Here is a 20,042-nt window from a genome sequence, read left to right as displayed (position 1 = left end):
CAATGCTGACAAAACAAGCCTTCCAAGGTCTAAGGCAGACTCTAGCCTGCAGAACCAGCCTCAGTAGATGGAAGCGAAGAAGATGAAGTTTAAGGCAGAGATTTGAGCCCCAACAGCTGTCCCCTGCAAGTGGTGGCTCTGACCTCGGGACTTCTGTCAGTCACTCACACGTCCACTTGTCTCAGCCACCCACAGGATTGACCAGATCCCCTTCTGCAACCCTAGCCTAGCTGTTCTGCCTCACTGCTCCATGGTGTTCTAGCGGTCCCAGGAGCTGCCTATTCCTTATCTCGTGGTTAGTCTACACTTTGAAAAGTGGTTCAAATACATTTTCTTTTTTTTTTAGATAATTATATTCCTTCTTTTTTTTTACATTCCTACCAACAGTGCAAGAGGGTTCCCTTTTCTCCACACCCTCTCCAGCATTTACTGTTTCTAGATTTTTTGATGATGGCCATTCTGACCGGTGTGAGGTGATACCTCATTGTAGTTTTGATTTGCATTTCTCTAATGATTAGTGATGTTGAGCATCCTTTCATGTGTTTGTTGGCAATCTGTACATCTTCTTTGGAGAAATGTCAATTTAGGTCTTCTGCCCATTTTTGAATTGGGTTGTTTGTTTTTTTGATATTGAGCTGCATGAGCTGCTTGTATATTTGGGAGATTAGTCCTTTGTCAGTTGCTTCATTTGCAAATATTTTCTCCCATTCTGAAGGTTGTCTTTTTGTCATGTTTATGGTTTCCTTTGCTGTGCAAAAGCTTTGAAGTTTCATTAGGTCCCATTTGTTTATTTTTGTTTTTATTTCCATTTCTCTAGGAGATGGGTCAAAAAGAATCTTGCTGTGATTTATGCCATAGAGTGTTCTGCCTATGTTTCCCTCTAAGAGTTTAATAGTGTCTGGCATTACATTTAGGTCTTTAATCCATTTTGAGTTTATTTTTGTTTATGGTGTTAGGGAGTGTTCTAATTTCATTCTTTTACATGTAGCTGTCCAGTTTTTTCATGCCATGATAAAATCCAAAGCTTTAAAGTAAGTTGTTGTAATTGTAGTGCACCCCAAGGCTCTGAGCTTTGACAGAGAACTTTGCTTACTGGGGAGCCTGAACTATTAACACTGATCCTTGCTCACACCTGGGTGTGTCCTTCACACCTCTGTTCATCTGCCCAGAGTCTGGGCCCCGGGAGCAGGGGAACACGTGGGCACCACCAGTCCCAGCCCCAAAGGAGGGCCCTAGAGTTAACTTCTCCCATACAGGGCTGAGGTCTTCAAGATCATGGTAAATTTAGCTTATAATTTCATGTTGACTCAGATTTTCCACATAGCTGAGCTACTGGGTTGTTGAATTATTGAAATAGCATTGTTATTTTAAAATTGAATTGTCCAAGGGTCTCCGTAATTTAAGTATCAATACATCAGTGCTCCTCAAATTTCGGTGTGAAAACAAATCACCTGGAGAATTTTATTAAAATCTGTATTCAGATTCAGCAGGCCTGGGGTAGGATCCAAGATTTTGTTTTTCTAACAAGCTCCCAGGTGACAACTGTGCTGCTTGTCCAAAGAACTCACTTTGAGTAACAAGTGTAGAGTCAGAACCTCAGGTGCCCTCTCTCCCATTAGCAAAGACAGGGTTACTCGTACTTCGTAAAAAAGAAATAATTAATAACAGAGCAATCATCAAAACTTACTCATAAATCGGCCAGTTTCAGGGTCTCTCTCCGTTTTCCAATCTGTGTATATCACTTCACCTTCCTAAAAATATTACAGATTCTTGATGAGACAACTTAAAAGACAAAAGTCCTCTTATTCATGTGCTAAGACTGACCATGATCCAAACAAATGCAAAGTAACAGGTCAATTTAATCAAATGATAATTTGGTGCAGTGTGAGGAGGGAAGGCTCAAAATGATTACGTGATTTTATATTAAACAAAAAAATGAATTTGTTGAGTTTTTATCTACACACATTGATGGGGAGAACACAGGCACTTATGAAGCTATTCTAGGTACACAAGTTCCAACTGCTGGGTTCCCAAAGTCGCTGTTAACAAAAAATTGTCCCAATAGACTGAAAGCTCCAGAAGGGGAGGGATCTAGTCTGGCTTATTCAGTGGTTTGTTCTCAGCATGTTACAAAGTCAGTACTTAATAAATATTCATGGAATAAGAGAGAAAGAGGGAATATGTATGGTACTCATCATCTTTGAAAGTTGAGAAGGGGAAACATAGAGTTCTAGCCAAATGACATAACAAGTAATATGTATTCCAGTTCTACTTATGGCCATTTTAAGGAGAAGAGAAAGAAGAGGGACCTGGTGTAAAAAAGAGGCAGAAATTGCCACACAAAGGGGAAAGACAGACAGAACCAGTGAATGAAGAGGTGGGAGAGGTTCAGAAAAAATTTAGTCCCAGGCCACCATCTTATAAATGTAAAACCCATATGCAATCTCCTAATCCCAATGTTTTTTTCACTAAATAATAAGAGGAAAACACAGAGAAGGATATATATTAAGATGAGTCAAGAGGACTCAGAGGAAGGGATGGATTGGGATGCATAGGTGAGAGAGAGGAGATGGGAAAACATTTGATTTATGCAAAGTGAAGGACAATCTCATGGGACCAGGGCCACTCATTCATTCACTCATCTGTGCTTTCATTCATCCATGTCAACTCATTTAACAAAAAAGGACTGTGTGTGGCGCTGGAAATTCAGAGTCTGAGGACAAGCCCTCCCTCCCCTCTTGGTACACAGTCTAAGGGAGCAGACAGCCTGGGATGCGTCTACTGTACACCTCTAGCCCATCGCCTGTGACACATCACCCTCGGAGTCACCATTTCCTGAGCACTCAGTGCTGCTGGAGTTGTTACGAGCTTTATGTACATGACCCCAGCCCTCACCAAAGTCCTGTAAGAGAGTTAATATCTCCTGGCTCTCACAGCTGGTATGTGGAACTCTGAAACTGAACTGAGTCACGGGAATAATTTGCACCAAGTTAATAAATATGTGTTGAGTGGTGATTACATCACCAGCCACTTGGCTAGAAACCTTCACATCCCTCTCCATCTGGTTACCTAGTTCTGACAATTCCACTGCCCCCATGCCTGTGTGACATTCTCGGCCCCACTGCTCAGGCCCTCTTCACCGCTGGGAGGGCCCACCTGAGATCACTGTCTATCAGGCCTCTCTGCCTTCAGGGCTCCACTCCTTCCCGCTTCAGCCCTGAGCCAGCCAACCTAGATCCCAGAGAGGCATCCCTTAAACTCTCTATCCAAAGTACAAGGATGAGTCAGCCATGCCAGGGGTTGGTAGGAGAGCGTCCCACTGGATGGTCAGCCCCGCTAGGGCAGGGAATTTTGGATGTCTGTTCTCTGCTATATTCCCTGGGCCAAGAACAGTGCTTGGTATATATTAAATGCTCAATAAATATCTGCTGAATAATGAATGACATTCATTCCAAGGAGTGCAAGGACTTGAAAGGCAGGAAAGAGTTTGGTAAAAAGAATGAGAGAAAAAATCAGAGCAGACAGAGAGAGTGAGTAGACTGGTACAGATGGGGGTGGAGAGAGAGAAAGGGGCCAAATGATGCAGAATCTTACATCATTTGGTGTAAGGAGTTTGGACTTTTCATGCGTCACTAAAGTAGTCACTAAAGAGGAGTTTAAGCAGAGGGTGTCATGCTTTAATTTCTGCTTTAAGATTTTGTGGTCATTTCTCTTTCTAAAGCTATCATCCTTGGCTTACAAAACTTTGGTGTGCACAGAGACAAATATTATATGAATCCACTTACATGAGGTACCTAGAACAGTGAAATTCATTGAGACAGAAAGTAGAATGGTGGTGCCAGGAGTGGGAGGCAGTAGGGAATGGGGAGTTACTGCTTTAATTGCTATAGAAGTTTAATTTGGGAAAATGAAATAGTTCTCAAGATGGATGGTGGTGATAGTTACTCAACAATACAAATGTACTTAATACCACTGAATTGTACACTTAAAAATGGTTAGGGGGACCTTCAAGATGGCAGAGGAGTAAGACGTGGAGATCACCTTCTTCCCCACAAATACATCAAAAATACTTCTACATGGGGAACAACTCCTACAGAACACCTACTGAATGCTGGCAGAAGACCTCAGACTTCCCAAAAGGGTCTTGGTGCTCCAGCCAGGTGTCAAGCCTGAGCCTCTGAGGTGGGAGAGCTGAGTTCAGGACACTGGACCACCAGAGACCTCCTGGCCCCACATAATATTAAATGGCGAAAGCTCTCCCAGAGATCTCCACCTCAACGTTAAGACCCAGCTCCACTCAACGACCAGCAAGCTCCAGTGCTGGAAACCCTATGCCAAACAACAAGCAAGACAGGAACACAAACCCACCCATTAGCAGAGAGGCTGCCTAAAATCATACTAAGTTCACAGACACCCCAAAACACACCACCAGATACGGTACTGCCCACCAGAAAGACAAGATCCAGCCTCACCCACCAGAACACAGGCACCAGTCCCCTCCACCAGGAGGCTTAAACAACCCACTGAACCAACCTTACTCACTGGGGGCAGAAACCAAAAATAACGGGAAACACGTACCTGCAGCCTGTGAAAAGGAGACCCTGAACACAGTAAGCTAAGCAAAATGAGAAGACAGAAAAATACACAGCAGATGAAGGAGCAAGGTAAAAACCCAACAGACCAAACAAATGAAGAGGAAATAGGCAGTCTACCTGAAAAGAATTCAGAAATGATAGTAAAGATGATCCAAAATCTTGGAAATAGAATGGAGAAAATACAAGAAATGTTTAACAAGGACCTAGAAGAACTAAAGCAAACAAACAACAATGAACAACACAATAAATGAAATTTAAAACTCTCTAGAAGGAATCAGTAGCAGAATAACTAAGGCAGAAGAACGGATATGTGACCTGGAACATAAAATAGTGGAAATAACTACCACAGAGGAGAATAAAGAAAAGAGCATGAAAAGAATTGAGGACAGTCCCAGCAACCACTAGGACAACATTAAACGCACCAACATTTGAATTATAGGGGTCCCAGAAGAAGAGGAGAAAAAAAGTCAGAAAATATTCGAAGAGATTATAGTTGAAAACTTCCCTAATATGAGAAAGGAAAAAGTCAATCAAGTCCAGGAAGCGCAGAGAGTGCCATACAGGATAACTCCAAGGAGAAACACGCCAACACACATATTAATCAAACTATCAAAAATTAAATACAAAGAAAAAATATTAAAAGCAGCAAGGGAAAAGCAACAAATAACATACAAGGGAATCCCCATAAGGTTAAGAGCTGATCTTTCAGCAGAAACTCTGCAAGACAGAAGGGAGAGGCAGGACATATTTAAAGTGATGAAAGGGAAAAACCTACAACCAAGATTACTCTACCCAGCAAGGATCTCATTCAGATTCAACTGAGAAATTAAAATCTTTACAGACAAGCAAAAGCTAAGAGAATTCAGCACCACCAAACCAGCTTTACAACAAATGCTAAAGGAACTTCTCTCGGCAGGAAACACAAGAGAAGGAAAAGACTTACAATAAATAACCCAAAACAATTAAGAAAATGTTAATAGGAACATACATATCGATAACAACCTTAAATGTAAATGGATTAAATGCTCCAACCAAAAGATACAGACTGGCTGAATGGATACAAAAATAAGACCCATATATATGCTGTCTACAAGAGACCCACTTCAGACCTAGGGACACATACAGACTAAAAGTGAGGGGGTGGAAAAAGATATTCCATGCAAATGGAAATCAAAAGAAAGCTGGAGGAGCAATTCCCATATCAGACAAAATAGACTTCAAAATAAAGACTATTACAAGAGACAAAGAAGGACACTACATAATGATCAAGGGATCAATCCAAGAAGAAGATATAACAATTGTAAATATTTATGCACCCAACATAGGAGCACCTCAGTACATAAGGCAAATGCTAACAGCCATAAAAGGGGAAATCGACAGTAACAATCATAGTAGGGGCCTTTAACACCCCACTTTCACCAATGAACAGATCATCCAAAATGAAAATAAATCAGGAAACACAAGCTTTAAATGATACATTAAACAAGAGGGACTTAATTGATATTTATAGGATATTCCATCCAAAAACAACAGAATACACTTTCTTCTCAAGTGCTCATGGAACATTCTCCAGGATAGATCATATCTTGGGTCACAAATCAAGCCTTGGCAAATTTAAGAAAATTGAAATTGTATCAAGTATCTTTTCCGACCACAATGCTATGAGAATAGATATCAATTACCAAAAATATCTGTAAAAAATACAAACATATGGAGGCTAAACAATACACTACTAAATAACCAAGACATCACTGAAGAAATCAAACAGGAAATCAAAACATACCTAGAAACAAATGACAATGAAAACATGACGACCCAAAACCTATGGGATGCAGCAAGAGTAGTTCTAAGAGGGAAGTTTATAGCAATACAATCCTACCTCAAGAAACATCTCAAATAAACAACCCAAACTGACACCTAAAGCAATTAGAGAAAGCAGAAAAAAAAGATCCCAAAGTTAGCAGAGGAAAGAAATCATAAAGATCAGATCAGAAATAAATGAAAAAGAAATGAAGGAAATGATAGCAAAGATCAATAAAACTAAAAGCTGGTTCTTTGAGAAGATAAACAAAATTGAAGGGCTTCCCTGGTGGCGCAGTGGTTGAGAATCTGCCTGCCAATGCAGGGGACATGGGTTCGAGCCCTGGTCTGGGAAGATCCCACATGCCGCGGAGTGGCTGGGCCCGTGAGCCACAACTACTGAGCCTGCGCGTCTGGAGTCTGTGCTCCGCAACAAGAGAGGCCGCGATAGTGAGAGGCCCGCGCACCGTGATGAAGAGTGGCCCCACTTGCCGCAGCTAGAGAAAGCCCTCGCACAGAAACGAAGACCCAACACAGCCATAAATAAATAAATAAATAAAATTTTAAAAAAAACAAAAAACAAAAAACAAAATTGAAAACACATTAGCCAGACTCATCAAGAAAAAAAGGGAGAAGACTCAAATCAGTAGGACTAGAAATAAAAAAGGAGAAGTATCAACTGACACTGCAGAAATACAAAGGATCATGAGAGATTACTACAAGCAACTATATGCCAATAAAATGGACAACCTGGAAGAAATGGACAAATTCTTAGAAAAGCACAACCTCCCGAGACTGAACCAGGAAGAAATAGAAAATATAAACAGACCAATCACAAGCACTGAAATTGAAACTGTGATTAAAAATTTTCCAACAAACAAAAGCCCAGGACCAGATGGCTTCACAGGTGAATTCTATCAAACATTTAGAGAAGAGCTAACACCTATGCTTCTCAAACTCTTCCAAAATATAGCAGACGGAGGAACACTCCCAAACTCATTCTATGAGGCCACCATCACCCTGATACCAAAACCAGCCAAAGATGTCACAAAGAAAGAAAACTACAGGCCAATATCACTGATGAACATAGATGCAAAAATCCTCAACAAAATACTAGCAAACAGAATCCAACAGCACATTAAAAGGATCATACACCATGATCAAGTGGGGTTTATCCCAGGAATACAAGAATTCTTCAATATATGCAAATCAATCAATGTGATACACCATACTAACAAATTGAAGGAGAAAAACCATATGATCATCTCAATAGATGCAGAGAAAGCTTTCGACAGAATTCAACTCCCATTTATGATAAAGACCCTCCAGAAAGTAGGCATAGAGGGAACTTACCTCAACATAATAAAGGCCATATATGACAAATCCACAGCCAACATCGTTCTCAATGGTGAAAAGCTGAAACCATTTCCACTAAGATCAGGAACAAGACAAGGTTGCCCACTCTCACCACTGTTATTTAACATAATTTTGGAAGTTTTAGTCTCAGCAATCAGAGAAGAAAAAGAAATAAAAGGAATCCAAATCGGAAAAGAAGAAGTAAAACTGTCACTGTTTACAGATGACATGATACTATACATAGAGACTCCTAAAGATGCTACCAGAAAACTACTAGAGCTAATCAATGAATTTGGTAAAGTAGCAGGATACAAAATTAATGCACAGAAATCTCTTGCATTCCTATACACTAATGATGAAAAATCTGAAAGAGAAATTAAGGAAACACTCCCATTTACCACTGCAACAAAATGAATAAATACCTAGGAAGAAACCTACCTAAGGAGACAAAAGACCTGTATGCAGAAAACTATAATACACTGATGAAAGAAATTAAAGGTGATACAAACAGATGGAGAGATATACCATGTTCTTGGATTGGAAGAATCAACATTGTGAAAATGACTATACTACCCAAAGCAATCTACAAATTCAGTGCAATCTCTATCAAACTGCCAATGGCATTTTTCAAAGAACTAGAACAAAAAATGTCACAATTTGTATGGAAACACAAAAGACCCAGAATAGCCAAAGCAATCTTGAGAAAGAAAAACGGAGCTGGAGGAATCAGGCGCCCAGACTTCAGAGTATACTACAAAGCTGCAGTAATCAGGACAGTATGGTACTGGCACAAAAACAGATATATAGGTCAATGGAACAGGATAGAAAACCCAGAGATAAATCCACACACATATGGTCACCTTATCTTTGATACAGGAGGTAGGAATGGAGAAAAGCCAGCCTCTTCAATAAGTGGTGCTGGGAAAACTGGACAGCTACATGTAAAAGAATGAAATTAGAACACTCCTTAACACCATACACAATAATAAACTCAAAATGGATTAAAGACCTAAATGTAAGGCCAGACACTATAAAACCCTTAGAGGAAAACATAGGAAGAACACTCTATGACATAAATCACAGCAAGATCCTTTTAGACCCACCTCCGAGAGAAATGGAAATAAAAACAAAAATAAACAAAGGGGACCTAATGAAACTTAAAAGCTTTTGCACAGCAAAGGAAACATAAACAAGACAAAAAGATAACCCTCAGAATGGGAGAAAATATTTGCAAACGAAGCAACTGACCAAGGACGAATCTCCAAAATATACAAGCAGCTCATGCAGCTCAATATCAAAAAAACAAACAACCCAGTCCACAAATGGGCAGAAGACCTAAATCGACATTTCTCCAAAGAAGATGTACAGATTGCCAACAAATAGGTGAAAGGATGCTCAACATCACTGATCATTAGAGAAATGCAAATCAAAACTACAATGAGGTATCACCTCACACCAGTCAGAATGGCCATCATCAAAAAATCTAGAAACAATGAATGCTGGAGAGGGTGTGGAGGAAAGGGAATGCTCTTGCACTGTTGGTGGGAATGTAAATTGATACAGCCACTATGGAGAACAGTATGGAAGTTCTTTAAAAAACTGAGAATAGAACTACCATACGAGGGCTTCCCTGGTGGCGCAGTGGTTGAGAGTCTGCCTGCCGATGCAGGGGACACAGGTTCGGGCCCTGGTCTGGGAGGATCCCACATGCCGCGGAGCGGCTGGGCCCGTGAGCCACAGCTACTGAGCCTGCGTGTCTGGAGCCTGTGCTCCGCAACAAGAGAGGCCGCAATGGTGAGGGGCCCGCGCACCGCGATGAAGAGTGGCCCCCGCTTGCCGCAGCTAGAGAAAGCCCTCGCATAGAAACGAAGACCCAACGCAGCCAAAAATAAAAAAAATAAAATAAAAAAATTAAAAAAAAAAAAAAGAACTACCAAACGATTCAACAATCCCACTACTGGGCATATACCCTGAGAAATCCATAATTCTAAAAGAGACATGTACCACAATATTCACTGAAGCTCTATTTGCAATAGCCAGGACATGGAAGCAACCTAAGTGTCCATTGACAGATGAATGGATAAAGAAGATGTGGCACATATATACAATGTAATATTACTCAGCCATAAAAAGAAACGAAATTCAGTTATTTGTAGTGAGGTGGATGGACCTAGACACTGTCATACAAAGTGAAGTAAGTAAGAGAAAAACAAATACCGTATGGTAACACATATGTATGCAATCAAAAAAAAAAAAAGGTTCTGAAGAATCTAGGGGCAGGACAGGAATAAAGACGCAGACATAGAGTAAGGAGTTGCGGACACGGGGAGGGGGAAGGGCAAGCTGGGACGAAGTGAGAGTGGCATGGACATATATACACTACCAAATGTAAACTAGATATCTAGTGGGAAGCAGTTGCATAGCACAGGGAGATCAGCTTGGTGCTTTGTGTCCACCTAAAAGGGTGGAATAGGGAGGGTGGGAGGGAGACGCAAGAGGGAGGGGATATGGGGATATATATATACGTATAGCTGATTCACTTTGTTATACAGCAGCAACTAACACAACCATGCAAAGCAAATATACTCCAATAAAGATGTTAAAAAAAAAATAAGAAAGAAAACTTACGGATTATGCAGCCAGAAAAAAAACATGGTTAAGATGGTAAATTTCATGTTTATGCATATTTTGTCATTATTGTTATTACATTCGGTTGTTATTTATCTTTTGAATTGAGTGAGTTTTTCACTCTCTTTCCTACTAGATTGTTCTGGCCTAACAAAGCAATATATTTTCTTAGTAAATCTCTAACACTTAGCATGGTTTCTTCCATACGGTACAGGTGTTTGATAAATATTTGCAGGCTGATCAAAAAATTATTAGTAAAAAGAGTCATACCTAATTTTATAGACTTTTCCACTTTTGTTCAGGAACATCTCAAATATGAAGTTATGAGGCACTGAGGTTAAAACTTTTAAATGCAAGCAAGCATATACAAATATGAAACAGTATAAATATTGTAAGCCAAAAGATAGAAGACTAAAAAAAATATTTTAAGTCCTCAAAAGGCAAACATACTGTAGAGGTCATAATCACATATTTCAATGTAATTTAGAAGCAGATAATTCCAACTCACCTCTGTTCCCACAAAGAACTTGGTGCAGAAGTCATCTATTGGCTTGAGATGATTGCCTAACCCACCTTCCAGATTCTGGTATGGGTTCATTTCTCCTGCCTTCGTTGCTTTGCTTTGGGCTAACATTTTGTCTTTCGGAGGTGTATGGATAGAAGAAACACATATTTACACTGAAAGATCTTCTAAAATATAGTTAGCTTGTATTCTCTGTCCTTTGCCACACATATCCGCCCCATTTCCTCCCCAGTGTGGTGGGCATAAGTCCAAGCGTTTTTAAACTTCTAATTTAGCAGTAGGATGCCTTTTTCAAACCAAAGTTTGTGCGGACTCCCCTGCCTGTAAAACTGATCAAAGCTGCACTGCTCTGGTTGAAGTGTTTCACAGGTGGGAAAGGAAGATTCCTCTGCCCACTTTTCAGGGGCTCTAAAAGTTTCCATGGCACAGTTTGAAAACCACTTCTACATCATTTACATCATTTCAGAATTATTTACAGTATATTGGACACAAAATACTTCCTCTGGGTTAAATAACACCCTTGATTTTCTTAATAAGTCATTGGTATTTCTCTTGACTTGTTAACACCCTTGATATTCTCTAATGAGAAACTCATGTCATTTTTATTCAGTTGGCATCATATAGCAATTTTTCAAATAATTCAAGGTTAGCCTTTCAAGTACCAAAAATTTTTTAACTTCTAAAAAATAAATCCATCTAAAGTGTGTTACTTGTTTGTTATAAACACAGCGCACGGAACACAATTTAATGTTTGCTGATTAGTTCAGGTTTATTATTTATGAACATCAATGATTGTGTTATATTACAGCTATCCATGCAAACAGTAAGAGCACAGCTAATCTGGGGGCTGAAACTCAAATGTTATCTGGAACTTCTTTCTTTTTAAAAGTATCTGATGTCAGTCAGATACTTTCATTATCTAAAATTAATAAATGTTATTTGTTGATATCTAAAATTAATAAATGTTATTTGTTGATATCTAAAATTAATAAATGTTATTTGAAGCTTTGGAAAAGAGAGAAAAGCATGAATAAAATAACAAAAATCCTTCATTATCATGTTTCCCAGAGGTAACCACTATTAAAATATTGGTATATTTTTCCCTCTATTACTTTTTGGTGAATATATATAGACTATTTTTTAAGTGAGTATTCTAGCTTTTTATCCTGCTTTTCTATCCTCTTAAAGATATGTCTGGGGCATTTTCCCAAATCACTTATTTTTTTTTAAATGTGATATGAAATTTCTGGGAAAGATCATAAAGAAATATAAGCTCGCAATACTTAACTCATCACACCTCCTTAATGCATCCTCTGGGTTGTATCAATCATGGGAAAATCAACTAACAAACATATACATGAAAACTAAAATAGGAGAAGAAAACTCCAGCTATACTAAAAACACACATTGCATTTCAAAAAACTTTTGAAAGTAATTCCAGGCAAAAGTAAAAGATAATCATCATGATTTAGTAGGTACAGTCAACCAACACTTCCTTTGTTTGGGATCTACATGTTCTGAGCAGTCCCTTTCATATTGGGTAAGACATTAAAAACAAGTACCAAAGTAAGCCAAACATGGAAGCTTTAAATAGCTGTATTATGAAGTATCATCAACATTTCAAGAAATAACTAGGCACATTCAATCACATTGTTCTTACTAAAAGATATTATTCATAATACATTTAGCAAGAGCAAAAAGGCATTTCGTACCCATTTAATACATAAAATTAAAATCATTAAAATATTTATTTCAAATTCTTCACTCTCATTTTTATGTCTGTTTTTCTCTTTTTAAAATCATGTACATAAATATATTAGTAGAGTAGAACATGTATATAATTTGTAAATAAATACATGTTCACTGGGGATATGTGCTCAAAAATGTTTCCTGAGGGGGTGCAAGATGGAAAGATTTGGAACCCTCTGGTCTAACAAGGGGAGCCAAGAGCCTGATCCAGGGGTCACTACTGATAATGAAAAGGAAAAGGCAAATGTGCAATGCATTATAAACAAAGACTTAATTACCCTGTGTGAGAGACTGGGCATGGTGGCCTCAGGAGAGAGGCAGGGATGACTCACGTTATGAGTTCTGTTCCAGACACATTGATGTTGTAGGATTAGGTTGGGTTCAATCCCAAGAGATGGTGAGAGGCGAGATTTAAGGATTCTCAGCAGAGGTGAGAGAATACACTGTGTTACCAAAGGGAGAGTGCGTAACAAGGAAAGCACACAGCTGAAGTTAGAGTTTGAGGTATATTCATGATGAGAGGGCAGTAAGGTGAAACGGAGTCAGGAAAGAGGAAAGAAAGTGAAGGAGGATCAGGAAAATCACAAAAGCCAAGGTGGGAGCTCCAAGAAAAGGGGCTTAGTTGATAGAGTTTAATGTAATGGTCAAAGAGGATTAAGCCAGAGAAAAATGTTATCATCAACTGCATTTACTCAGACTTGACCAGAATAACTTGGATATTTATTCATTTCAATGTCATCCTCATGAGTCATGGATTTTCCATCACCAGGAATAGTAATAATAATAGCAGCTAACATTTACTGAGTGCTTACTACATGTCAGACACTAAACTGTGTGGGCTAAACCATTTCATTCAGTTCTCACAATAACTCCTGAGGTGGTAAAGCATTAATCCTCCTCCCTGGGTGAGTAAACTGAGCCTCAGAGAGATTCAGTAGCTTGCCCAAGGGCTCACGCATGGTAGCTAACATTTATTGTGGGTTGATGATGGGCTGTTCTTAGAGCTTTACATGTATTAACTCATTTTATCTTCACAACACTCTAAGAGGTAGTTACCTTTATTATTTACTCCCCTTGTCTTCATCTCTCCCTTTTCAAACAGGTGGGGAAAAAAAAAGTAAGGCACAGAGAGATAAAGCCATTCGATCTGTTCAAATAATAAATTGCGGCTTTGTGATTTAAACCCAGAGTCCAGAATCCACATCCTAAAGTATTCTGACACATTGCTTAGAAGAATATAATGGAGGCTTTGAAGAAAATTCCTAAAGAGGCATTCCAGAACCATTTAGAGCAAAGGTTTGTATGGAAACACAAAAGACCCTGAATAGCCAAAGCAATCTTGAGAAAGAAAAATGGAGCTGGAGGAATCAGGCTCCCAGACTTCCAACTACACAACAAAGCTACAGTAATCAAGACAGTATGATACTGGCACAAAAACAGAAATGTAGATCAATGTTACAGGATAGAAAGCCCAGTGATAAAACCACACACATATGGTCACCTTATTTTGATAAAGGAGGCAAGAATATATAATGGAAAAAAGCCAGCCTCTTCAATAAGTGGTGCTGGGAAAACTGGACAGCTACATGTAAAAGAATGAAATTAGAACACTCCCAAACACCATACACAAAAATAAACTCAAAATGGATTAAAGACCTAAATGTAAGGCCAGACACTATAAAACTCTTAAAGGAAAACATAGGCAGAACACTCTATGACATAAATCACAGCAAGATCCTTTTTGACCCACCTCCTAGAGAAATGGAAATAAAAACAAAAATAAACAAATGGGACCTAATGAAACTTAAAAGTTTTTGCACAGCAAAGGAAAACATAAACTAGATGAAAAGACAACCCTCAGAATGGGAGAAAATATTTGAAAACGAAGCAACTGACAAAGGACGAATCTCCCAAATATACAAGCAGCTCATGCAGCTCAATATCAAAAAAACAAACAACCCAATCCACAAATGGGCAGAAGACCTAAATTGACATTTCTCCAAAGAAGATGTACAGATTGCCAACAAATAGGTGAAAGGATGCTCAACATCACTGATCATTAGAGAAATGCAAATCAAAACTACAATGAGGTCTCACCTCACACCAGTCAGAATGGCCATCGTCAAAAAATCTAGAAACAATAAATGCTGGAGAGGGTGTGGAGGAAAGGGAACCCTCTTGCACTGTTGGTGGGAATGTAAATTGATACAGCCACTATGGAGAACAGTATGGAGGTTCCTTAAAAAACTGAAAATAGAACTACCATATGACCCAGCAATCCCACTACTGGGCATATACCCTGAGAAAACCATAATTCAAAAAGAGTCATGTACCACAATGTTCATTGAGGTTCTATTTACAATAGCCAGGACATGGAAGCAACCCAAGTGTCCATTGACAGATGAATGGATAAAGAAGATGTGACACATATAAACAATGGAATATTACTTAGCCATAAAAAGAAACAAAACTGAGTTATTTGTAGTGAGGTGGATGGACCTAGAGTCTGTCATACAGAGTGAAGTAAGTCAGAAAGAGAAAAACAAATACCGTATGCTAACACATATATATGGAATTAAAAAAAAAAGGTTCTGAAGCAACTAGGGGCAGGAATAAAGATGCAGACATAGAGGATGGAGTTGAGGACACGGGGAGGGGGAAGGGTAAGCTGGGACGAAGTGAGAGAGTGGCATGGACATATATACACTACCAAATGTAAAATAGATAGCTAGTGGGAAGCAGCCGCATAGCACAGGGAGATCAGCTCAGGGCTTTGTGACCACCTAGAGGGGTGGGATAGAAAGGATGGGAGGGAGACCCAAGAGGGAGGAGATATGGGGATATATCTATATGTATAGCTGATTCTCTTTGTTATAAAGCAGAAACTAATACACCATTGTAAAGCAATTATACTCCAATAAAGATGTTAAAAAAAAAAAGAGTATAGAACATCTTAAAGTGACTACACACAGGCACTGATTTTTATGGATCTAACATTTCAAAGGAAATGTTAAGAGAATAACACAACAACTTAAAAGAGTGTAAATCACAGACTGGGAGAAAATATTTGCAAATCATATATTTGATAAAGAACTAGTATGTAGATTATATTAAGAACTCTTAAGATGTAATAATAAGAAAACAAACAACACAAGTAAAAAATGGACAAAAGATGTGGACACTTCACCAAGGAAGATATGCAGGTGGCAACCAAATACATGAAAATATGTTCAACATCTTTAGCCATTAGGTAAACATGAATAAGATAATCAGTACACACATTTTATTTTATTTAATTAATTTATTTATTTGGCTGCACCACGTGGCATACGAGATCTTAGTTCCCCGACCAGGGCTTGAACCTGTGCCCCCTGCAGTGGAAGCACGGAGTCTTAACCACTGGACTGCCAGGGAAGTCCCAGTACACACATTTTAGAATGGTTAAATTAAAAGGACTAGTCACACCAACTGCTTGTGAGGATGTGGAAAAACAGGAACTCTCATATACTGCCAGGGGAATGTAAAATGGTACAACCACTTTGGAAAACACTGACAGTTTCTTTAAAAAGTTAAACATACACCTGCCATATGATCTAATCAGTCCCTTCCTAGGTATTTACCCAAGACAAATGAAAGCATATGTCCATACAAAGACTTGTATATGAACACTCATAGAAGCTTTATTTATAATAGCCCTAAGCTGAAAACAACCCAAATGTCCATCAACAGGGGAACGGATAAACATCTGTGGTATATCCATACAATGAAATACTACTCTGGAATAAAAAGGAATAAACTATTGATACACACAACAACATGGATGAATCCCAAAATAATTAGTTGATTGAAAGAAAGACAGACAAAAAAGTGTAACTGTGTGATTTACATAAAATTCTAGCAAATGCAAACTGTTATATAGTGACAGAATCAGTGTTGGCTTGAGGTTGGAGGTAGGGGAGGTCCTGGAGGAAGGGACTGCAAAGGGAATCCCTATAAGAGTTAACTTTTGGGAGTGATGGCTATGTTCATTATCTTGATTATAGTGATGGTTTCATGGGTTTTTAATATGTAAGAACTTATCAAATTGAACATTTTAACATGTGCATTTTATGGTATGTCGATTACACCTCAATAAAGTTGTTAAAAGTAAGGAAAAAACCCCACACTTTAAAAGATTTAATGGTATCCTTACTATAAATTGGATAAAAGCACTGACACCCTCATGATCACCTTTTTTCATTAGGTTAAAAAAGGACATTGATAACTTTTTACAAGATACAGTCTTGATTTCCTAGATTATAAATTGATAACGAAAATTCCCAGCTTGCAGGACTGTTCTGATTACCAGTGTCTATTTTACTCACCATTGCACCCCCAGTGCCTAGCATAAAATAAACACTTCATAAATATTTGTTAAATGAATAAAAGCATGTGCAATATTAGAGCACTACTTGACCCTTGGTTGGAATTCAATACATGGTAACCAATAATTGAATACAAGAGGAGGAGTAGGAGAAGGAGGGAACTCTCCTTACTCACCCTCTAGAATGAAGGGGGCCCGAATACATAAAACACATGGAATGTTTTAATATTGCTTTGAAAATGTCTATAAAAATTCAGTGGTTCCATTTTTTTTAGCATGAGGTCTTGGGTTGTATCTATGAAACACACAGCTTCAAAGTGAATTTTGCCCAAGCTGGGTATTAGTTATATAATATGTTTTTCTTAGATGTCCTATTATTTAACTGAACATTGAACAATTTATAAATGTAAATCCTTTTGATAAGGCAAATGTTTGGAAAATACTTCAGTTGCTAGTGATTCTTGTACATTTTCATTATGCATTGCTCTCCAGGTGGGATATTAATCCACAACTTTATTCGAACAATTTTGACAGCTCATATGCATACCCTTCAATTACTTCAACAAAGGTGTATAGGTTGAGATATATTTAAAAGGCAAGGGGCTTCCCTGGTGGCGCAGTGGTTAAGAATCCGCCTGCCAATGCAGGGGACATGGGTTTGAGCCCTGGTCCAGGAAGATCCCACATGCCGCGGAGCAGCTAAGCCTGTGTGCCACAACCACTGAGCCTCCGCTTTAGAGCCCACGAGCCGCAACTACTGAAGCCTGTGCTCTTAGAGCCTGTGCTCCGCAACAAGAGAAGCCATGGCAATGAGAAGCCCGCGCACTGCAACGAAGAGTAGCCCCTGAGTAGCCCCTGCTCGTTGTAACTAAAGAAAGCCCGCGTGCAGCAACGAAGACCCAACGCAGCCAAAAAAAAAAAGTCAATTGTTCTTTCTTTCCTCAGTTTTCTCATGGTGCTGTATAAATATTAATTTTTCTATTCTATTCTGATTGAGAATGGTAATTTGTTTCTGAGCACTTCATAACTTAGTTTGCTAGATTTGAGATGCATTCCATTCTGTAGAATTACTCTTGACCACATACATATTCATTAAGTGAGCTTCGTTAGTTAAATTTTTTTTTTAATTTTTTATTTTTTTATTATTTATTTATTATGTTTATTTTTGGCTGTGTTGGGTCTTCGTTTCTGTGTGAGGGCCTTCTCCAGTTGCGGCGAGTGGGGGCCACTCTTCATCGCGGTGCACGGGCCTCTCACTATCGCGGCCTCTCTTGTTGCGGAGCAGAGGCTCCAGACGCTCAGGCTCAGTAGTTGTGGCTCACGGGCCCAGTTGCTCCGCGGCATGTGGGATCTTCCCAGACCAGGGCTCCAACGCATGTCCCCTGCATTGGCAGGCAGATTCTCAACCACTGCACCACCAGGGAAGCCCTAGTTAAATTTTTTAGTGTAATGAATTTTCAAAAATATATGAATGTGCTCAATAACTGTGAAACTGAATTGAATTGAGTTCTGTCAAGTCTTTTGGTGTGTATAGGCAGTTTTAGTGTGTTGGCTATAGCGATTACAGCCTTTGTAAAGTTCCATATTGGAGGGTTTGCTTTTCTCTCTCTATATTTTTTTAATTAGACTATCCTAGCAAGTACTCACCTTAGACATAAGGAACTACTAACACCCGAACTTCATTAAATGCCTTTTTAATAAGCAAAGGCAGTTACCTTGTGCTTTGTAAAGAAGACTGTCTTCACTCAGGCTTAACTTGGTTGGGCAGTGGTCTAAAGTTGTTTCACCTTTAGACAGCCTTATCTTTTGAGAGAACATACAAGAAAGATTATTTCCATATATCTTTAAATTATCCATGGCTGGTTTATTCTTGCTTCTCCCTTCTGCCCCCAGATCTCTATGTCCCTACTTCCCTCTCCTTCTCCCTTCTTCATTCTCCCTCAGATTCTGGTTGCTTTTCCCCAATGGCAGGCACCTAAACCACAGTTTCTAAAACCAGGCTACTGAGGGGAGCTTGTCTGGGGGCTCATTTCCAAATCCCAAAGTCTCATGTGTTGTTAAGCTTCTGAAAATGTTTTGTCTTCTCTTCCATAAAATCTCATTGTTGGTTTTAATATAAAATAATGGCCTATTCCCCTGTTCCCTAAATCTTTTAGTTAAACAAAGCTCCAAACTGTTGTGCAGGGACCTTGCATTCCCCTGGAACTGTCAAGTCCCTTCAGGGACACACACGCCCCTGAGTTCCAGGATGACCCGAGTCTGCTCCAGAATGGGAAACTGTCACATTTTACATTTTCCCCTCATGTCTCCCTCCCCACTTTTCTCCAACAGGATGTTTGTCCACATGCTATACAATTATTCTCAGGTGAATTTTTGTTTGCTTGTTTCTTTAAAAACTATCTACAGCTCAGTAAATCCTACCCTAGAAAATTTCTAATCCTCTCTATTTAATTTCTAATCCTAGTTACTTCAGGAATATTCTCACCCCTCTGTGCTCTCTCTTCCACCGGGAGCAAATACATGATAATGTAATTCTAGTGATACTTGTAAATCAGAGGAAAAGAAAAATATTAAGTTTGGAATTAGAATTAAACATTCCAAAGAAAAAGAGCCATCAATGTCAGAAGTTCATTCATACTTTTCACATACTTCCCATCCACAGCCTTATCTTTCTTAAATTAAAACTACTTTTCTTCAAGCTCTGCCACTGAAGATAACTACAAATAATTTCTTTCAATTACTTTCAGTTTTATTTGTTCATAGGTATTACAATACAATTCTACTATTGATATGCAAAATACGTAGAATTTTGGCTACAGGAGGGGTAAAATTAGCTTTCCCAGGCTAACCTAAGAGCCTACCAATTTTTAAGCAACTGCTATGCAAATGAATAATTATTACACAAGCCATTGGTAAGTTGTGGCTTGCTTATACATGAACAAATATCAATCTTGAGTTCACAATAACTGTGATTTCTGCCTTGACCTAGGCAGACCTTATCTTAACTCTTAACGAAGAACTGATTGGT

The 20,042-nt window shown here is 38.9% G+C and overlaps 1 protein-coding gene across 3 annotated transcripts in view; it reads right to left on the bottom strand.

Moving 5' to 3' along the window:
- Positions 1-20,042, bottom strand: part of DNAI3 (dynein axonemal intermediate chain 3) — a 101,145-nt gene that overhangs the window by 15,103 nt on the left and 66,000 nt on the right. For all 3 annotated transcript variants that reach the window (XM_007173031.3, XM_007173033.3, XM_007173032.2), the window contains 3 exons: positions 18,730-18,817; positions 10,888-11,018; positions 1,688-1,751 (listed from right to left, as the gene is read on the bottom strand). In XM_007173031.3, coding sequence (XP_007173093.2) covers positions 1,688-1,751; positions 10,888-11,018; positions 18,730-18,817 — 283 coding nt within the window. The remainder of the gene's footprint in view (positions 1-1,687; positions 1,752-10,887; positions 11,019-18,729; positions 18,818-20,042) is intronic.

The sequence above is a fragment of the Balaenoptera acutorostrata genome, chromosome 1, assembly GCF_949987535.1.
Source record: "Balaenoptera acutorostrata chromosome 1, mBalAcu1.1, whole genome shotgun sequence".
NCBI lineage: Eukaryota > Metazoa > Chordata > Mammalia > Artiodactyla > Balaenopteridae > Balaenoptera > Balaenoptera acutorostrata.
Note: the sequence above shows the minus strand (reverse complement) of the source record. Positions and strands in the feature narration are given on the sequence as shown.